Source organism: Ranitomeya imitator, chromosome 3 (genome assembly GCF_032444005.1).
Source record: "Ranitomeya imitator isolate aRanImi1 chromosome 3, aRanImi1.pri, whole genome shotgun sequence".
Lineage (NCBI taxonomy): Eukaryota > Metazoa > Chordata > Amphibia > Anura > Dendrobatidae > Ranitomeya > Ranitomeya imitator.
This window is the reverse complement of record NC_091284.1, coordinates 661,956,708-661,979,353: the sequence shown is the minus strand read 5'-3', so window position 1 is coordinate 661,979,353 and position 22,646 is coordinate 661,956,708. Positions and strand designations below refer to the sequence as shown.

At 44.6% G+C, this 22,646-nt stretch overlaps 1 protein-coding gene across 3 annotated transcripts in view; it reads right to left on the bottom strand.

The window, feature by feature from the left end:
• LRCH1 (leucine rich repeats and calponin homology domain containing 1) overlaps positions 1 to 22,646 on the bottom strand; it is a 322,845-nt gene that overhangs the window by 160,292 nt on the left and 139,907 nt on the right. For all 3 annotated transcript variants that reach the window (XM_069758279.1, XM_069758280.1, XM_069758278.1), the window contains exon 2: positions 2,418 to 2,562. In XM_069758279.1, the coding sequence (XP_069614380.1) occupies positions 2,418 to 2,562 (145 nt within the window). The remainder of the gene's footprint in view (positions 1 to 2,417; positions 2,563 to 22,646) is intronic.

Here is a 22,646-nt window from a genome sequence, read left to right as displayed (position 1 = left end):
ATAGTTCATATACTATTCTTTCGGAAATGCTGTGAACACATCATCATTCCACACAGGACTGATCTGTGTCTCACCTCCCTTGTATTTTAATTCTCCCTCTGTTGTGAATTCCGCTCTTGGGCTCCCTCCGGTGGTTGTAAGTGGCACTTTCGTGAGTTCTGCTCTTGGGCTCCCTCTTGTGGTTTCAAGTGGTACGGCTGCTCCTTGGATTTAGCTGTCAGCAGCTGCTTCCACTGATCGTCTTTTCTCCTCGGCTATTTATGCCTGGCTCTATCCTTCAGCCAGTGCCACTTGTATATGGTTCCTGGTTGGATTCACATCTCTTTGGATTTCCCTGTTATCCTGACTAGTTCAGCAAAGCTAAGTTCTTGCTTGCTCTTTTCTGTCCACAGATTGTGGACTTATCCGTTCTGTGCTTTCTATGTTTGTCCAGCTTATCAGTATGAATTAATTCTGTCTTGCTGGAAGCTCTGGGAAGCAGATTTACCCTCCACACCTTTAGTCAGGTGTGGAGATATTTTGTAAACTCTGCGTGGATTTTTGTAGTGTTTTATACTGACCGCACAGTATTCCATCCTGTCCTATCTATCTAGCTAGACTGGCCTCCTGTGCTCATCCTGGTTTCATTCTGTGTATGTCTTTTCCCTCTCCACTCACAGTCATTATTTGTGGGGGGCTAATCTATCCTTTGGGGATTTTCTCTGAGGCAAGATAGTTTTCCTGCTTCTCTCTTTAGGGGTAGTTAGCTCTTAGGCTGTGACGAGGTGCCTAGGGAGAGTTAGGAGCATCCCACGGCTACTTCTAGTGTTGTGTTGAGCTTAGGGACTGCGGTCAGTACAGATACCACTTCCTTCCGAGCTCGTTCCATGTTGCTCCTAAACCACCGCATCATAACACCCTCCTCATTCACAGGTCAGGAGGGGGAAGGTCTCAGGGGCTCATTGTTTCAACAAGCTAGGTCAACATGTCACTAGCATATTAGCAAACAATACAGTGCTGTGGGGGCTGATATCAGATGGCAGCAACAGCCATTCATCAATTAGCAAATAACTCCTTCTACAAGAGAACACCATGAAAATAAGTAAAATAGAAATATACACAAAAATGATATCCAAAAAGCATATCACGCCATCACATCTAGATAAAACCAAATATGCAAATTGCCTCGTCTGAGAAAAAGAGGACTTAAACTCTATAGCGCCACCTGTTGGAAGTAGTGATTCTACAAGTCACAATCAACTCTTTAACAAGTCGTGCAATATGGCTTAGGATAAAAGCCAAATCAGGAGATAAAACCACACATTGAGATACCTCCACTTAAGCAAAATAGACTATAAATACCTGGAAAATGAATTCATACAATCTGCATACATTTTAAATATACAGTTTGGTTAAATACAGTGTTCAGATACCGCAACAGACATTATAGTTATTTGTAGAAATGTAGGATATGTGTATAAAACCTTGTAGGTTATACAAAAAAGCACACTACTACCGCTACTACTACCGCTACTACTACTACTACTGCGTATAATAAAAAGCATAACCAGCAATATTCAAAGTTCAGAAAACATAAACTCTTATGTTATCCTTAAGTCATCTACCCAGTCACTGGCTAAAATAGCAATTCTCAGGACTATGTAAGCTACGGACCACAATGTTTCATAAGAGATCACAAGTATAACATACAGAATTGCTAACAAGAACAACTTCTTGTTGACCACCCATCAGAATTAGCGGGGAGCGTTGATCGGCTATCACCAGCATGCTGCGGCTGTACTGGTGACATGCTTACATCAAACTCTTTCCTTTCCAGCCGTTACCGGATTTCTATTTTTCTTCTCAATTATCCTGTCAAAAGTCCAGTTAAAGCAAAGCTTACAAAATAAATACAATGAAAAAGATGAAAAAACAAATAGAATTCAAAGAGGTTAGAAATAACGACTAGGATTCAGTGTTTCTTATCAAAAGAAAATAAACAGGGATAAAAGGAAATACATGGATGTAGCTTTGATTTTTTTCATATATGCTCCCTCCATACTGCAGAAGATGTAAAGCCTATAATTCCCTACTACATTCAATATGGTCTGGTCAATTTTAATGCCATAAAATGCATATATTAAAAATTAAAAATACAATTTCTATATCCAGTACCCCCCCAAAACCTGTTCCGGCAGTGCCCAGGTGTATGCAATGTAAGGAGCTCCACACATTGTTTAGTGTCTGGTTTATCGCCATTTACATGAACAGGAACTAAGGTGCAGGCTTTGCTCGCGGGAACAGTAGGGGTGCTGGATGTCGGACCCCATCAATCTTATACTGATGATAATATCATTAGGTGCATTCCCAGGCAACTCATTTAATACAAACAAAATGACAATACAATTATAATGTAGTGTGACAATGACAATACTTGCCTTATATTTAAATAGGTCAGCATTTGCAAATTTGCTAATGTGTCTGGAATAACTTTGATACAATTTTGGTATAAGTTGAGAGCTTCAAGTGACACAAAATGACAAACTTCTACTGGAACCTCTGTCAGCCTATTCTTGGAAAAATCTATGGAGAAAATATAATATTATTAGTATTTTATCATAAATACAAACATCTAATATAGATAAAACACAAATATGTCAGAAATCGTATAGTTAAAAAGTCAAATCTTCTGTGCTGTTTTTACTGAAAGCGCAGCTACCAGGCAGAAATGAATTTTATTCCTCGCTGGAGCTGCCGGCTTTCAGTCATTGAGGCGGGCATGGAGTGGCTTCAGTCGCCGCTCACTACGTTGTGTGTCCCAGCAGTTTGATTGACAGCTCGCACTGCACAGATATGCAGCAGAGCCAGCAGTCACTCAGTGCTGGGGGTTGCTTACTGCTGTGAGCGGTGACTTTGGTCGCTCCATGCACCCCTCCATTACTGAAAGCTTCAAGCTCTCAAGAGGAATAAAGTTCATTTTCGCCATTCAGTAAGGCGGCTGGACAGCAATACACTGCGATTATCCCATAGATTATATCTATATCTGCATGTTATCAGCTTTAGGGGACATGACAGATTCCCATTAATTCCACCTATACCACTATTTCTGCTCTTTTAATCTTCATGTTTGTGTTCCCTTTAAGTAAATCTGCCTAGTAAGACCTGACTTTATAGTTTTAGTTCAAATCTTTCTTTTGTGACTCCTGTGCTGATTCTGACTGGTACACACATTATGGAAGGTCCCCCTACAGAGAGCAAGTGACAAGGTCTAAGCTGCAGCAACAGGTTCCCTAACACAGTAAGTTTACCATTTATGGCCAAGGCTGCAAGCACAAAAAGGCAATAGGGAAAACAATCCTCATCGGACGCAGAAGAGATGGCTCATTTCAGAGAGAACACAAGGAACATAAAAGCAGCAGATTACTGCTGGGAACACACTATGTGCGATATTCATGGAAAATAAATCCTCTGTACTTACCACTTACATATGCTTCATGGGAGTGAAACTATTACACTTAAACTACTACTAGGAAAACTACTAGGACTGCTTACTAGTGATGAGCGAGTATACTCGTTACTCGAGATTTCTCGAGCACGCTCGGGTGTCCTCCGAGTATTTTTTAGTGCTCAGAGATTTAGTTTTTCTTGCCGCAGCTGAATGATTTACATCTGTTAGCCAGCATAAGTACATGTGGGGATCCCCTAACAACCAGGCAACCATCACATGTACTCATGCTGGCTAGCAGCTGTAAGTCATTCAGCTGCAGCGATGAAAACTAAATCTCCGAGTACTAAAAAATACTCGGATACCTCCGAGCATGCTCAGGAAATCTCGAGTAACGAGTATACTCGCTCATCACTACTGCTTACTACTCACGTTCAGCTGGTGAAAAAAAAACCTACACCTCTGAAAAACCTCTAAATCCACCAAGGAATAAGAGAACATAAAAAACAAGGGCAACAGTAAATAGAATTCTCTTGCAAAATATTAGTTGCTAAGGATTTGTTTTTGACACTCACTGCATACAGATAATTACATAATCTGGGGTGTATGAAGTTATATTCCATTAGAAAGAAGCGATCACTTATTCATAAAGTGATAAATCTTAGATCTTTGGACACCTGACCCCTGGTACCCCCACCGTTTGGCAGAATAAGGCACTTTTATCCCAATTAGGGCTCAGCCAGATAGCTGTATAAATCAGACCGAGATTGGAACGCAATGCACAGACTGGCTGTCTGTTCTCCTGACCCGAACATGACAGCTCCATGTATTTCTACGCAGCTGTCACTTTTGGCTCAGGAGGGCCGCCGGCCGGTCAGTGCCCTTCGTTCCGGTCTTGGTCTGAGTCATAAGGCCATCTGACTGCGCCCTTAGAATGCCACGGCAGTGCACATGTTCAGCCACTTCTCCCTTTATTTCCTATAGAAGAGTCATAGAAAGCTAGCAGTCCCAAGGAGACAGGTTGGAGAGGTGGTAGTGAATACACACTGTGTCACATAGTGACAAGGGACTGTGGGCACCTACCCGATCCTGCTAACTTGGGGCGCAATAGCCTATCCCTGTGCCCGGATAACTCCTGAAGGCGGAGCATATATTGGGAAACCTCCAAAAGTGATACCATTTTTAAAACTGCACCCTCCGACATACTGAAAACCCCTGTCAGGTAGTTTATTAACCTTTCAGGTACTGTTCAGGAATTAATGCAAAGTGACATGACAGGAATGAAAAAGTGCATTTTTACCACCTAAATGTCACTAACTTCTGAACAGTAGCCAGCAGACTCTAAGGCCGCTATTTGGCCGTGAATTGCCATGGCAAACATCAGGACCACACAATCATGATCTCAGGGTGCCGATGGGGATAAATAGGAAGCCCCCACACTATGTTAACCATTTATATGATGTAGTCATTATTGACAGCAGCATCTAAGGGGTTAAACAGATTTGGATGGTGCCAACACTGACACTACAGCAAGTAGTCAGCTACAGTGTGCAGCCGACAGCTCCTGGATTGTCACCTGTATGGGGATGCTATTCCCTTAAATCTTAGGTCAGAAAAAAAGATGTATTGGCAGTCATTAAGAGGTTAAACCTGATGAAGCACGTGAGCTTACTTTGAAAACCCATCTCTGAATAGCTGTATAATCCAAAAACAGAGTGAGAGAGCACATGAGCTCAAGTGTATTCACTGGCCTCCCAGCCAGCCTGACAGCTGCCGCTTGTACTGAGAAGTGAGATTTCAGCAGCAGCAGGGAACAGGGACACTGAGGACCTATCAATCACACAGACAGGCAGAGATTTTGTTTAAACTTTCAATAACCATTATACAGCTATTCTGACATCTAGATAATAAGGTGTGCGGTTGTTATTATAACATTTTCTGACAGACTCCTTAAGTAATGCAAATGATAAATATACACTGCTCAAAAAAATAAAGCGAACACTTAAACAACAGAATATAACTCCAAGTAAATCAAACTTCTGTGAAATCAAACTGTCCACTTAGGAAGCCACACTGATTGACAATCAATTTCACATGCTGTTGTGCAAATGGGATAGACAACAGATGGGAATTATTGGCAATTATCAAGACACCCTCAATAAAGGAGTGGTTCTGCAGGTGAGGACCACAGACCACATCTCAGTATCAATGCTTTCTGGCTGATGTTTTGGTCACTTTTGAATGTTGGTTATGCTTTCACACTCATAGTAGCATGAGACGGACTCTACAACCCACACAAGTGGCTCACGTAGTGCAGCTCATCCAGGATGGCACATCAATGCGAGCTGTGGCAAGAAGGTTTGCTGAGTCTGTCAGTGTAGTGTCCAGATGCTGGAGGCGCTACCAGGAGACAGGCCAGAACACCAGCAGATGTGGAGGGGCCCGTAGGAGGGCAACAACCCAGCAGCAGCACCCCTACCTCAGCCTTTGTGCAAGGAGGAACAGGAGGAGCACTGCCAGAGCCCTGCAAAATGACCGCCAGCACGCCACAAATGTGCATGTGTCTGCACAAACAGTTAGAAACCGACTCCATGAGGATGGTCTGAGTGCCTTAAATCCAAAGATGGGGGTTGTGCTCACAGCCCAACACCGTGCAGAACTCTTGGCACTTGCCACAGAACACCAGGATTGGCAAATTCCCCACTGGCGCCCTGTGCTCTTCACAGATGAAAGCAGGTTCAAACTGAGCACATGTGACAGACGTGAAAGAGTCTGGAGACGCCGTGGGGAGTGATCTGCCTGCAACATTTTTCAGCATGACCAGTTTGGCAGTGGGTCAGAAATGGTGTGGGGTGGCATTTCTTTGGAGGTCTGCACAGCCCTCCATGTGTTCGCCAGTGGTAGCCTGACTGCCATTAGGTACCGAGATGAGGTCCTCAGACCTCTTATGAGACCATATGCTGGTGCGGCTGGCCCTGGGTTCCTCCTAATGCAGGACAATGCCAGACATCATGTGGCTGGAGTGTGTCAGCAGTTCCTGCAAGATGAAGGCATTGAAGCTATGGACTGGCCCACCCATTCCCCAGACCTGAATCTGATTGAACACATCTGGGACATCATGTCTCGCACTATCCACCAACGTCACGTTGCACCACAGACTGTCCACGAGTTGGCGGATGCTTCAGTCCAGGTCTGGGAGGAGATCCCTCAGGAGACCATCCGCCGCCTAATCAGGAGCATGCCCAGGCGTTCTAAGGAGGTCATACAGGCACATAGAGGCCACACACACTACTGAGCATCATTTCCTTGTCTTGGGGCATTTCCACTGAAGTTGGATCAGCCTGTAACTTCATTTTCCACTTTGATTTTGAGCATCATTCCAACTCCAGACCTCTGTAGGATATTACTTGTGATTTACGTTGATAATTTTTAGGTTTTATTGTGCTCAACACATTCCACTATGCAATGAATACAGATTTACAACTGGAATATTTCATTCAGTGATATCTAGGATGTGGGATTTTAGTGTTCCCTTTATTTTTTTGAGCAATGTATATCTAACTGTATCTCCACCAACATCTTCCCACAGTGACATACTTTACCATAGTTACATATTCACAAACCCAACACAAAACTCTCTACAATTAATAATTCTTCATATATGGAATTCTGGAAATAACTGGGTCATTTTCTTAGAGGGTTACGGCAAAAAAACAGAGCATAGCAGATGTGTTATTTCAATAAAATGAGTGTATGGTTCACAGCTGTAACATGTCTGCAGCTGAAAGTGCGAGAGGTTACTGTATGGCTAAGATCGTCAGGAAAGAAGTAAAGTGAACCTTCTGGGTTATTCTAAAGCTCATTTTTGTCATTATAAGTGTAGCAAATCATTTTCTAACTGTAGATTTAAAGAGATTGTCCGCTACTTGCAAAACAACAACTTAAATGCTATAGTCTCCCATGAAAAATAAATAAAAATGCCATAGTCATCTTTCCCTCCGGCAGCGGTCCAGCTATGTCAGAGTTGGGTCTCCCAGTACTTGCATGACATTGTTATGCCATGTGAGCGCTGCAGTCTGTCAGCGGCTGCTACCTGGCTGATGCACTCGCACTTCTATTGAACATCAAAGTTTTTCAGATAACAGTGATCCACAGGGCAACAAACTAATGATCTTTACGAGGATATCTTTTTAAAGAAAGTTCTTTTGTGATTAAGCCCACAATCAGGTATAGCAGCGCTTTGGACGCAACTCACCTGCGCTGTGCCAAAAACGCTGCGTTCTAGGTTGCAAGCACAGTGTGCTTCTATTTGGCACTGCGTAAACTCACCGCAGTGCGGATTAACAAGCCACAGCATGTCACTTTCTGCTGCGGAGACACTAGTCTCCGCAACAAATGTCCACAATAGATATGTATTGGATGCCGCCAATCACATGCGGATTTAACTGCATGATTGAATGCAAGGTTTTGGATACAACGAAAATATGCTGCTTCCAAAACGCTGCTGCTTTTTATGGAAAGTTTTTCAAACAATTAATAAGTGAAAAAAAATCACTGAACAGTCCCGGCTTTGTTCATTCTTTCATCCACTAAACTCTAATGCTTAAAAACACCTTTAGTAAGGCCAGGTACAGTCTATGGTCTATGGAGGATGAATGCCCCTGGTATGGTATTTGGTGCAGAAATTTCTTTATCTGTTAGCAGGAAAAAAAGAACACACATTTTTGGTTTGTTTTTGGTGCAGATTTTTTCTCCACATATTAGTATGGGTGAAATCTACAGCAAAAACTTTGAAAGAAATGACATACTTCTGATTTAAATGTGCACCAAGTTTGCAAGTCACAAATACCGTATTATTCGTACTATAATGCGCACAGGACCATAAGACGCCCCTAGGTTTTAGAGGAAGAAATTAGAAAAAATTGAAGCCAATTTAAATGCCAATGGTAAATTAAGTACTTAATATACCCTACCCTGGTATATATGGTCTCCTCATCCTCATCCTGGTGTGCATGGGCCCCCCCTCATCCATATCCTGGCATGCATGGCCCCCTCATCCCCATGCTGTTGTGCATGGGCCCCCTCCATCCCTATCCTGGTATGCACAACCCTGTTGTGAATTCTGTGGCTGAATTCACTCCTGTGGTCACAAGTGGTACTGCAGCTTCTGAGCTTCCTCCCTCAGGTGTTCTGGTGAGCTCGTTAACTGCTTCATTACTTAACTCCGCCTGATGCTGCTATCCTTGCTCCTTGTCAATGTTTCAGTGTTGGATCTGAGCTTCTCCTGATTGTTCCTGTGACCTGCTGCTCTGTACAGCTAAGTGCTTTTTGCTTTTTTGTTGCTTTTTTTCTGTCCAGCTTGTCTTTTGTTTTGCTGGAAGCTCTGAGACGCAAAGGGTGTACCGCCGTGCCGTTAGTTCGGCACGGTGGGTTTTTTTTGCCCCCTTTGCGTGGTTTTGCTTTAGGGTTTTTTGTAGACTGCAAAGTTCGCTTTACTGTCCTCGCTCTGTCCTAGAATATCGGGCCCCACTTTGCTGAATCTATTTCATCCCTACGTTTTGTCTTTTCATCTTACTCACAGTCATTATATGTGGGGGGCTGCCTTTTTCTTTGGGGAATTTCTCTGGGGCAAGTCAGGCCTATTTTTCTATCTTCAGGCTAGCTAGTTTCTTAGGCTGTGCCGAGTTGCCTAGGTAGTTGTTAGGCGCAATCCACAGCCGCTTTTAGTTGTGTTTAGGATAGGATCAGGTGTGCAGTCTACAGAGTTTCCACGTCTCAGAGCTCGTTCTTGTATTTTTGGGTATTTGTCAGATCACTGTGTGCGCTCTGATCGCTAAGCACACTGTGTTTCTGGATTGCCTTCATAACACCTGTCATTAGCAAACATAAAGTACAAGGAGCCCAAACTAATGATTCTCAATAGAGGGAAAGAAAAAGTTCTGACATCATTTTTTTTTTTTCTGCTCTGTGTTCACTTTTTTTTTTCCCCTAGACATTTGGGTGATTCTGGACACAGGTGTGGACATGGATACTCAGGGTCTGTGCTCTTCAATGGATAATTTCGTTATAAATGTACAAAAAATTCAAGATACTATTGATCAGAAATCTATGTTAGAACCAAGAATTCCTATTCCTGATTTGTTTTTTGGAGATAGAACTAAGTTTCTAAGTTTCAAAAATAATTGTAAGCTATTTCTGGCCTTGAAACCTCATTCTTCTGGTAATCCTATTCAACAGGTTTTGATTATTATTTCTTTTTTGCGCGGCGACCCTCAAGACTGGGCATTTTCTCTTGCGCCAGGAGACCCTGCATTGAGTAGTGTCGATGCGTTTTTCCTGGCGCTCGGATTGCTGTACGATGAGCCTAATTCAGTGGATCAGGCTGAGAAAAATTTGCTGGCTTTGTGCCAGGGTCAGGATGATATAGAAGTATATTGTCAGAAATTTAGGAAATGGTCAGTACTCACTCAGTGGAATGAATCTGCGCTGGCAGCTTTGTTCAGAAAGGGTCTCTTTGAGGCTCTTAAGGATGTCATGGTGGGATTTCCTATGCCTGCTGGTTTGAATGAGTCTTTGTCTTTGGCCATTCAGATCGGTCGACGCTTGCGCGAGCGTAAATCTGTGCACCATTTGGCGGTACTGCCTGAGGTTAAACCTGAGCCTATGCAGTGCGATAGGACTATGACTAGAGTTGAACGGCAGGAATACAGACGTCTGAATGGTCTGTGTTTCTACTGTGGTGATTCCACTCATGCTATTTCTGATTGTCCTAAGCGCACTAAGCGGTCCGCTAGGTCTGCCGTCATTGGTACTGTACAGTCCAAATTCCTTCTGTCCATTACCTTGATATGCTCTTTGTCATCGTTTTCTGTCATGGCGTTTGTGGATTCGGGCGCTGCCCTGAATCTGATGGATTTGGATTATGCTAAACGTTGTGGGTTTTTCTTGGAGCCTTTGCGGTGTCCTATTCCATTGAGAGGAATTGATGCTACACCTTTGGCCAAGAATAAACCTCAATACTGGGCCCAGCTGACCATGTGCATGGCTCCTGCACATCAGGAAGTTATTCGCTTTCTGGTGTTGCATAATCTGCATGATGTGGTCGTGTTGGGGTTGCCATGGCTACAAACCCATAATCCAGTATTGGATTGGAATTCCATGTCGGTATCCAGCTGGGGTTGTCAGGGGGTACATGGTGATGTTCCATTTTTGTCGATTTCGTCATCCACCCCTTCTGAGGTCCCAGAGTTCTTGTCTGATTATCAGGATGTATTTGAAGAGCCCAAGTCCGATGCTCTACCTCCGCATAGGGATTGTGATTGTGCTATCAATTTGATTCCTGGTAGTAAATTCCCTAAAGGTCGATTATTTAATTTATCCGTGCCCGAACACGCCGCTATGCGCAGTTATGTGAAGGAATCCCTGGAGAAGGGACATATTCGCCCATCGTCATCACCACTGGGAGCAGGGTTCTTCTTTGTAGCCAAGAAGGATGGTTCGCTGAGACCGTGTATTGATTACCGCCTTCTTAATAAGATCACTGTTAAATTTCAGTATCCCTTGCCATTGTTATCTGACTTGTTTGCTCGGATTAAGGGGGCTAGTTGGTTCACTAAGATAGATCTTCGTGGTGCGTATAATCTGGTGAGAATCAGGCAAGGAGATGAATGGAAAACTGCATTCAATACGCCCGAGGGTCATTTTGAGTATCTAGTGATGCCGTTCGGACTTGCCAATGCTCCATCTGTGTTTCAGTCTTTTATGCATGACATCTTCCGTGAGTATCTGGATAAATTCCTGATTGTTTACTTGGATGACATTTTGATCTTCTCAGATGATTGGGAGTCTCATGTGAAGCAGGTCAGAATGGTTTTTCAGGTCCTGCGTGCTAACTCTTTGTTTGTGAAGGGATCAAAGTGTCTCTTCGGTGTGCAGAAAGTTTCATTTTTGGGGTTCATCTTTACCCCTTCTACTATCGAGATGGATCCAGTTAAGGTCCAAGCCATCCAGGATTGGATTCAGCCGACATCTCTGAAAAGTCTGCAAAAGTTCCTGGGCTTTGCTAATTTTTATCGTCGCTTCATCTGTAATTTTTCTAGCATTGCCAAACCATTGACCGATTTGACCAAGAAGGGTGCTGATTTGGTTAATTGGTCTTCTGCTGCTGTGGAAGCTTTTCAGGAGTTGAAGCGTCGTTTTTGTTCTGCCCCTGTGTTGTGTCAGCCAGATGTTTCTCTTCCGCTCCAGGTCGAGGTTGATGCTTCTGAGATTGGAGCAGGGGCGGTTTTGTCACAGAGAGGTTCTGATTGCTCAGTGATGAAACCATGTGCTTTCTTTTCCAGGAAGTTTTCGCCCGCTGAGCGTAATTATGATGTGGGCAATCGAGAGTTGCTGGCCATGAAGTGGGCATTCGAGGAGTGGCGTCATTGGCTTGAAGGAGCTAAGCATCGCGTGGTGGTATTGACTGATCATAAGAACTTGACTTATCTCGAGTCTGCCAAGCGCTTGAATCCTAGACAGGCCCGTTGGTCGTTATTTTTTGCCCGCTTCGACTTTGTGATTTCGTACCTTCCGGGCTCTAAAAATGTGAAGGCGGATGCTCTGTCTAGGAGTTTTGTGTCCGACTCTCCGGGTTTATCTGAGCCAGCGGGTATCCTCAAGGAAGGAGTCATTGTGTCTGCCATCTCCCCTGATTTGCGGCGGGTGCTGCAAAAATTTCAGGCGAATAAACCTGATCGTTGTCCAGCAGAGAAACTGTTCGTCCCTGATAGGTGGACTAATAAACTTATCTCTGAACTTCATTGTTCGGTGTTGGCTGGTCATCCTGGAATCTTTGGTACCAGAGAGTTAGTGGCTAGATCCTTTTGGTGGCCATCTCTGTCACGGGATGTACGTACTTTTGTGCAGTCCTGTGGGATTTGTGCTAGGGCTAAGCCCTGCTGTTCTCGTGCCAGTGGGTTGCTTTTGCCCTTGCCGGTCCCAAAGAGGCCTTGGACACATATTTCGATGGATTTCATTTCTGACCTTCCCGTTTCTCAAAAGATGTCAGTCATTTGGGTGGTCTGTGATCGCTTTTCTAAAATGGTCCATCTGGTGCCCTTGGCTAAATTACCTTCCTCCTCTGATTTGGTACCTTTGTTCTTTCAGCATGTGGTTCGGTTGCATGGCATTCCTGAGAATATTGTTTCTGACAGAGGTTCCCAGTTTGTTTCAAGGTTTTGGCGAGCCTTTTGTGGTAGGATGGGCATTGACCTATCCTTTTCCTCGGCTTTCCATCCTCAGACTAATGGCCAGACCGAACGAACCAATCAGACCTTGGAAACATATCTGAGATGCTTTGTTTCTGCAGACCAGGATGATTGGGTGTCCTTTTTGCCGTTGGCTGAGTTCGCCCTTAATAATCGGGCCAGCTCGGCTACCTTGGTTTCTCCATTTTTTTGCAATTCTGGGTTCCATCCTCGTTTCTCTTCAGGACAGGTTGAGTCTTCGGACTGTCCTGGTGTGGATTCTGTGGTGGATAGGTTGCAGCAGATCTGGACTCAGGTAGTGGACAATTTGATCTTGTCCCAGGAGAAAGCTCAACTTTTCGCTAATCGCAGACGCCGTGTGGGTCCCCGACTTCGTGTTGGGGATCTGGTTTGGTTATCTTCTCGTCATATTCCTATGAAGGTTTCCTCTCCTAAATTTAAACCTCGTTTTATTGGTCCGTATAGGATTTCTGAGGTTCTCAATCCTGTGTCTTTTCGTTTGACCCTCCCAGACTCCTTTTCCATACATAATGTATTCCATAGGTCGTTGTTGCGGAGATACGTGGCACCTATGGTTCCATCTGTTGAGCCTCCTGCCCCGGTTTTGGTGGAGGGGGAATTGGAGTATATTGTGGAGAAGATTTTGGATTCTCGTGTTTCTAGACGGAAACTCCAGTATCTGGTTAAATGGAAGGGTTATGCTCAGGAAGATAATTCCTGGGTTTTTGCCTCTGATGTTCATGCTTCCGATCTTGTTCGTGCCTTTCATGCGGCTCATCCTGGTCGGCCTGGGGGCTCTGGTGAGGGTTCGGTGACCCCTCCTCAAGGGGGGGGGGTACTGTTGTGAATTCTGTGGCTGAATTCACTCCTGTGGTCACAAGTGGTACTGCAGCTTCTGAGCTTCCTCCCTCAGGTGTTCTGGTGAGCTCGTTAACTGCTTCATTACTTAACTCCGCCTGATGCTGCTATCCTTGCTCCTTGTCAATGTTTCAGTGTTGGATCTGAGCTTCTCCTGATTGTTCCTGTGACCTGCTGCTCTGTACAGCTAAGTGCTTTTTGCTTTTTTGTTGCTTTTTTTCTGTCCAGCTTGTCTTTTGTTTTGCTGGAAGCTCTGAGACGCAAAGGGTGTACCGCCGTGCCGTTAGTTCGGCACGGTGGGTTTTTTTTGCCCCCTTTGCGTGGTTTTGCTTTAGGGTTTTTTGTAGACTGCAAAGTTCGCTTTACTGTCCTCGCTCTGTCCTAGAATATCGGGCCCCACTTTGCTGAATCTATTTCATCCCTACGTTTTGTCTTTTCATCTTACTCACAGTCATTATATGTGGGGGGCTGCCTTTTTCTTTGGGGAATTTCTCTGGGGCAAGTCAGGCCTATTTTTCTATCTTCAGGCTAGCTAGTTTCTTAGGCTGTGCCGAGTTGCCTAGGTAGTTGTTAGGCGCAATCCACAGCCGCTTTTAGTTGTGTTTAGGATAGGATCAGGTGTGCAGTCTACAGAGTTTCCACGTCTCAGAGCTCGTTCTTGTATTTTTGGGTATTTGTCAGATCACTGTGTGCGCTCTGATCGCTAAGCACACTGTGTTTCTGGATTGCCTTCATAACACCTGTCATTAGCAAACATAACACAACCCCCGCATCCCTTGCCTGGTAGGTATGGCGCCCTCATCTCTATCCTGGCAGGAATGTTTCCCCTCATTCCTATCCTGGTATGCATGGCCCCATCCTTATCCTGGTATGATAGGCCCCCATCCCCATCGGGGTATGCAAGGCCCCCAACTCCGTCATGATATGCATGGCCCCATCCTCATCCTGGTATGATAGGTCCCCATCCCGATCATGTTATGCAGGGCCCCTATCTGCATACTGGTATGCAAGGCCTCATCCTTATCCTGGTATGATAGGCCCCCATTCCCATCCTGGTATGATAGGCCCCCAATTCCGTCCTGATATGCATGGCCCCATCCTTATCCTAGTATGATTGGCCCCCCATCCCGATCGTGTTATGCAGGGCCCCTATGCAAGGCCCCATCCTTATCCTGGTATGATTGGCCTCCATCCTCGTCCTGGTATGCATGGCCCCATCCTTATCCTGGTATGATTGGCCCCATGCCCATCCTGGTATGCATGGCCCCATCCTTATCCTGGTATGATTGGCCCCCATCCCTGTCCTGGTATGCATGGCCCCATCCTTACCCTGGTATGATTGGCCCCATGCCCATCCTGGTATGATTGGCCCCATCAGAAAAGCATAAAAAAATAACAAACAATTACACTTACCTCCCTCCGCTCCCTCGCAGCGTCTTTTCCCGATGCCAGCTGCTGCTTTATGTTTGTAAGCAGCGCATGGCAGGGACACTGCTTACAAGCCAAAGAACAGCTGCCGGAATACTCAATGCTCTCCACATCGGGACTATGTGAATGTAGGGCAGTGAGTATTCAATGGTCTTTAGTAGCGTGCACAGTGTGATGGGGATTGTATACCAGGATTGAGATGGGGGGGCAATCATACCAGGATAAGGATGGAGCCATGCATACCAGGACAAGGATGGGGGCCAATCATTCCAGGAGAAGGATGGGGCCGTGCATACCACCAGGAAGGGAATGGGGCCCTGCATACCAGGATAAGGATGGAGCCATGCATACCAGGACAGGGATGGGGGCCAATCATACCAGGATAAGGATGGGGCCATGCATACTTGGATGGGGATGGGACCAATCATTCCAGGACAAGGATGCGGCCATGCATACTTGAATGTGGATGGGGACCAATCATTCCAGGAGAGTAAGCCGCAGCCGCTGGCTCCTTCCTCTTGTGACCCGCTGCTCCAACGTTGCAGCTCCCCCATCTCCCCATCACAGACAGAGCAGGTAAATCCGGACTATAAGATGCACCCCCCAATTTCCTCCACATTTTTGGAGGAAAAAAGTGCATCTTATAGTCCAAAAAATACGGTAAGTAATGTATGCATGAGACTTCAGGATACTCATACACTTTGCAGGCATCCGGAAACCCTACAGGTTTTATCATAAATCTGCACTGAAAAAAATATAGCAAAAATGCAAAATGTGCCTTAACCCCTTAATGACAGCCAGAGAATAGCCTCCCCATACAGGTAACAATCCAGCATCTGTCGGTTGTGCACTATAGCTGACAACTTTCTGCTTCAGCCACGATCAGTGTTTGCACCGTCCAAATCTGTATAACCCCTTAGATGCTGCTGTCAATAGTGACTTCATCATTATATATGGTTAACAGAGTGTGAGGGCTTTTTCTTTATCCCAATTGGTGCCCTCAGATCATGATTTTGTGGTCCTGATGTTTGCCATGGCAATTCATGACCAAATAGCGGCCTTAGAGTCTGCCGGCTGTAGTAATCTGTTCAGAAGTTAGAGGCATTTAGGTGGTAAAAATGCACATTTTCATTTCTGTCATACCACTTTGCATTAATTCCTGTAAAGCACCTGAAGGGTTAATAAACTACCTGACAGCAGTTTTCAATATGTCAGGGGGTGCTGTTTTTGAAATGGTATCACATTTTGGGGTTTCCCAATATATGAGACCCCTAAAGTCACTTCAAACATGGATAAGTCCTTAAAAAAATACATGTAGTAAATTTCCTTGAAAAAATGTAAAATTGCTGCTACATTTTTAAACCTCCTAAAATGCTAAAAAAATAAAATAACATTTTACAAATTATGCTGTTGTAAAGCCGACATGTGGGAAATGTTATTTATTAATGGTTTGCTGTGGTATGACCATCTGGATTAAAGGGATAATCCTTCAAATTTTGAAAATTGATAATTTTTTTAAATTTTTCTAAAATTTTTGATATTTTTTATAAATAAACACAAAACAAATTGACCTAAATTTACCATTATCATAAAGTATAATGTGTCACGAAAAAAAAACAGTCTCAAAATCACTGGGATTTGTTGAAGCGTTGCAGAGTTATTACCACATAAAGTGACACTGGTCAGATTTCAAAAATTTGGCTCCGTCACTAAGGGGCATCCATTCCATTTATCACATCTGTGACGTATAAGCAATAAAGGTTTCTGCATACATGTAACAAATGCCTGTGATGGTGCCATATAGCTTCAATGTTAAAATTCATACTTAAAGGGAACTTGTCACCAGGTTTGTCCCATGTGAGATAAGGCCACCACCTCTCAGTCCTGACACTCAGCACAGTACTATGCTGTATACTGTACATGCCCCCCATCCAGCCTGCAACAAAAGAAAAAGACCTTTAATTATACTCACCTGCGGGGCGGTCGGGTCTGATGGGTGACGCGGTCTTGTCCGGTACTTCCTCTCTTCTTAGAATGCCGTTCTCCTTCTTGCATCGTGTGGATGACGCATCCCAGGTCATCCACACAGTTTCCCTGGCATCTGTGCGCATGTGCCGGGAAAGGTCAAACAGCCCCGATGCATGCGCACTGCAGTACTTTGCTCTGGTCAGAGCTGAGAAGTATGCCTGCACAGGAGCGCGATGCCGGGGATACTCTGTAGATGGCGTAGGACAAGTCATCCACATGAAGCAGAACAGAGGACAGCATCATCAAGAAGAAGGGAGACACTGGACCAAGGCAGCGATGCCCATTGGATAGAACCACCCCATAGGTGAGTTTTATAAAGGGTCTTTTTCTGGTCTTCCAAGCTGGATTGGGGACATACATAGAGCAAATTGGAATGAGGGTTGAAAGGTGGTGGCCTTATCTCACATGGAACAAACCTGGTGATATATATTTTTTTGTCAGAGCTGCAAGAAAATGTAGGGATCATGAGACCTGAACCAATGATGAAACAGGAGATGTGTCTCAGACTCCATGACTCCTTGTAACAACTGTAGGCAAAAGGGAGTCACATATCACAGCCTAGTACTAATAGAGTGGAGCTAAAAAGCACTGCGGAAAACAAATAGCTGGTAAGATTCTCCTGCAGCCAGGTACTGATAGGCATTCCTTCCACATCACCTCTCACCTTTGCCCCGTCTCATGCATGTGCCGCTCTGCCTTTGGCAGGTGTGGCGCATGCGTCAGATTTCGGGATGGGGCTGTGGTAACGTGACACACCAGAGCCTCTGTTTCAACTGTCAATCAAGCAATGGTGTGAAGCAACATGCAGGGAAAACAGAAAAGGAGCCATGGACTACAAGCAGAGCGATATGCCCCACCCCACCCCCCACTTCCCCAATGCATTTACAGTCAAATTGGCATAAAAGAAAAAATTACAAACAATGGTATAAAGGAAGAAGACCAAAGAGGTATCCCTGGAATTGTGGCCCACTGAGGCACCGCAAGAGGAATCTGGCATGTGTCCCTTTAAATCAATCTACTTATTTTAATGGTTGAAAACTATTTCTGTCTGGCATCAGAAAAAAAATATTATATCTCACCAAAAGTTTCCCAGACTATGTCTGAAGAGTATTTCCTGCATATAACCATGGTTGGTTGTATCATCCATGGTGGTGGATGAAATAAACGTTTATGGGATGTGGCATGTCCTGTAGTCTTGATATAAATGTACAAGTTTTAGAAATACCCATGTTAAGGATAAATTCCCATGTTGCATACATGTTTCCACAGCAGGAAAATAGGGGTAATGATAAATTGGCATGCTGAGGATTTCTAATTTGCAGAGCTGGTAAGTTTACGCTACAGACTTTATGTAGACTGAGAAAGAGAATGCCAAATCCTGACTGTGTGCAGTATTGCAGTGCCAGGATTCCCCTCCATTTCCAGATGGAGCAGTTCTCACTTATCCCCTCATATGTGGTTTGCATACCAGCGGGTAATGTGCCAACTAGTAAGCCGCATAGGAGGGGTTAAATGAAGTCTGCCCAAGCTGGTAAAAGGGGGGAATCCTGACAGTGTGCAGAGTGACTGTAGATATTTATGTTCAACCTCGGAAGCCCCTTTAAATCACAATCATGAAGTTTAATATGCAGAGGATTTCATCAGGCAAATCTGTAATGAAAATCCAGCAGCATTTACGCCATATGGGAACTTAGCCTGAGGATAAATACGACTTCAACACAGAACTAATATTTGCTTAGTGGTTTGATGATTTAGCAAAAGTTAAGTCCTCTATGAGGGCAAAAGATGCTGCTGTTCATAATTTCTGCACAACCACAAAACAATCTGCCTCCGGCCACCAAAGCGGACCAAGGAAAATACGAGATGGTGAATTTCAAATAATATACTTTAGTCAAATGCCTAGTCACAGTGCTATATGTATAACCCACAGACACGGAGAGACAGAACTTCAACCTAAGGGAGTCACACAATAGTCATTAACATGTGAAGAGGACCTGTCACTAGGTGAGGTGGACAAGGATTATTTCCTTTCCTGAACATTCTGAGTTTTTTTTTTTTTTATTATTATTATTTTTAATAATTCACTATATGGTTCCAGACATGTAGCTCTTTCTATTTTGTGCACTCAATTTGATATTTGTTATGGTCTTTACAAGGGGGCATGGTTCAGAGCGTAATTTTGTAGAACAGCCTAAAGCCACACCCTCAGAGACATCTGTAAGCCACACCCTCAAACACACCTGTAAGCCACACCCCCAGATAGGCTACACACCCCGATACATCTGTAAGCCATGCCACCAGACACACCTGTATGCCACACTCCCAGGTAAGCTGATAAGCCACATCCCCAGAGACATCTGTAAGCCATGCCCCCAGATACACCTGTAAGCCACGCCCCAGATAAGCTGATAAGCCACACCCCAGACACACATGTAAGCCATGCCCCAGATAAGCTGATAAGCCACACCCCCAGACACAACTGTAAGCCACACCCCCAGGTAAGATGATAAGTCACACCCCCAGGTAAGCTGATAAGTCACACCCCCTGGTAAGCTGATAAGCCATGCCCCCAGATACACCTGTAAGCCACGCCCCAGATAAGCTGATAAGCCACACCCCAGACACACCTATAAGCCACTCCCTAGATAAGCTGATAAGCCACACCCCCAGACACACCTGTACGCCACACTCCCAGGTAAGCTGATAAGCCACACCCCCAGACACAACTGTAAGCCACACCCCCAAGTAAGCTGATAAGTCACACCCCCAGGTAAGCTGATAAGCCACAGCCCCAGAGACATCTGTAAGCCATGCCCCCAGACACACCTGTAAGCCACACCCCCAGGTAAGCTGAGAAGCCACACCCCCAGAGACATCTGTAAGCCATGCCCCCAGATACACCTGTAAGCCACGCCCCAGATAAGCTGATAAGCCACACCCCAGACACACCTGTAAGCCATGCCCCAGATAAGCTGATAAGCCACACCCCCAGACACAACTGTAAGTCACACCCCCAGGTAAGCTGATAAGTCACACCCCCAGGTAAGCTGATAAGCCATGCCCCCAGATACACCTGTAAGCCACGCCCCAGATAAGCTGATAAGCCACACCCCAGACACACCTATAAGCCACTCCCCAGAAAAGCTGATAAGCCACACCCCCAGACACACCTGTACGCCACACCCCCAAGTAAGCTGATAAGTCACACCCCCAGAAACATCTGTAAGCCATGCCCCCAGACACACCTGTAAGCCACGCCTCAGATAAGCTGATAAGCCACACCCCCAGACACACCTGTAAGTCACACCCCCAGGTAAGCTGATAAGCCACACCCCCAGGTAAGCTGATAAGCCACACCCCCAGGTAAGCTGATAAGCCACAGCCCTAGAGAACTTAATAATCCACCTGCCCTCAATAAAAACAATAAGAATTAACACTAAATAAAAAGGGCCATATATCTGGATAATACGTAATAGATTAAAAGAAATAAAAAAGTGGAATATTCAGTGGAGCAGCAGGAATAAAATAAGAGCAAAGACTGGCCACGTTTGACCAGAGGACAGGGTCTTGTTAAAATGTCATTTCTCACTTCAACATTAGATACAATGAAGTCCACTTGGGCTCATGCTAAAACCTGAAAAAAGTAAAATGCAAAAGTTGACAGATGATATGCAGTAGCCCTGTGATTCCTGACACTGAACAACTTAGGTGACAAATAGAGTTATGTTGGGGTAGAAATGATATTCAAACACAGCAAACTTACTTATTGCTGAACTGTGTCTGCAGACATCTGCTGCCGAGTGGTTTATGTAGACACAGCCGGACAAACCATAAGAAAACCGGTATCTAACCTAAAAACCCATGTAGGTCTTTTATTAAATTAAAAATACTTCACGTGACACTAACTATGATACATTACAAATAAAACACAACAGAGCAAAACATAAGAACAAAACTCCCATCAGACGACAACAAACGACAAAAATCACAAAGAAATAAACCAGAAATGGAACCAAAATGGAGAAAGTTCATGACCTACAAATCAGGGGCAAGAAAGAAACATTCCAATAAACTAAAAGACAACAAACAAAATACTCATAACTTACATGAATACCCCCGTAAAATTATAAATAATAAATAGTATAAAATCATGTAAGACCCCTGACCCAGCTTCCTATAAAACCATGTAAAGAACCTTAATGTTATGCCCTTTATACTGAACAACTTCCAATGTCTGCACCATAAGGATGCCAAGGTGCCCACTGACCTAATGATGGCTTTCTAAATATTAACTACTTTAATGGAATGTTCCGAGATTAGAAGTTTTACCCTCTATCCACAGGATTTGGAATTATTTCTGATCTGTGAGAGTCTGACTGCGGAGATCCCCACGTTCCTGTGAACGGGGCTGTGAAGTACCGTGTCTGAATGGAGCAGAAGCTGAGCATGCACACCTCCTTCATTCTCCATGGTACCACAGTATTCTGCTATGTCCAGGCTCCGAATGAATGGAAGAAAGGTGGGCAAGCATGACCTCTGCTCCATTCAGAAGGGGCTCCCATTTTGGGATCGCTGAGGGTCCCAGTAATAAGGGGCAAATATCTGTATGGGGCCATGTGCAGCATTATATGGGGCATTATATGGGGAGGATGGAATGGTGACGACAATGTTTAGATCTTATTCCTGCCATGATGCTCTATATTTTCTGGGTACCGGTTGCCAAGTACAGCAATAGTTAAAGATGGGGGGTGTAACGAAGCGAGAAGAGGGCTGACATCCTCCGCAGACATTGCTATGGTTCCTTTTTATATGGTGATATACTATACTGATGTATTCTTCTTTATTTGTGTTTCTTGCATAATTAAAGTCTCTTAACCCCTTACCGGCATCGGACGTACTATACCGTCCGATGCCGGCTCCCCTGCTTTGATGCAGGGCTCCGCGGTGAGCCCGCATCAAAGCCGGGACATGTCAGCTGTTTTGAACAGCTGACATGTGCCCGTAATAGGCGCGGGCAGAATCGCGATCTGCCCGCACCTATTAACTAGTTAAATGCCGCTGTCAAACGCAGACAGCGGCATTTAACTACCGCTTCCGGCCGGGCGGCCGGAAATGACGTCATCGCCGACCCCCGTCACATGTCCGGGGGTCGGCGATGCGTCTCCATTGTAGCCATAGAGGTCCTTGAGACCTCTATGGTTACTGATTGCCCGTCGCTGTGAGCGCCACCCTGTGGTCGGCGCTCACAGCACACGTGCAATTCTGCTACATAGCAGCGATCAGCAGATCGCTGCTATGTAGCAGAGCCGATCGTGCTGTGCCTGCTTATAGCCTCCCATGGAGGCTATTGAAGCATGGCAAAAGTTTAAAAAAAAAAGTTTAAAAAAATGTGAAAAAAATAAAAAAAACATAAAAGTTTAAATCACCCCCCTTTCGCCCCAATCAAAATAAATCAATAAAAAAAATATCAAATCTATGCATATTTGGTATCGCCGCGCTCAGCATTGCCCGATCTATCAAATAAAAAAAAGTATTAACCTGATCGCTAAACAGCGTAGCGGGAAAAAAACTCGAAACGCCAGAATTACGTTTTTTTGGTCACCGCGACATTGCATTAAAATGCAATAACGGGCGATCAAAAGAACATATCTGCACCGAAA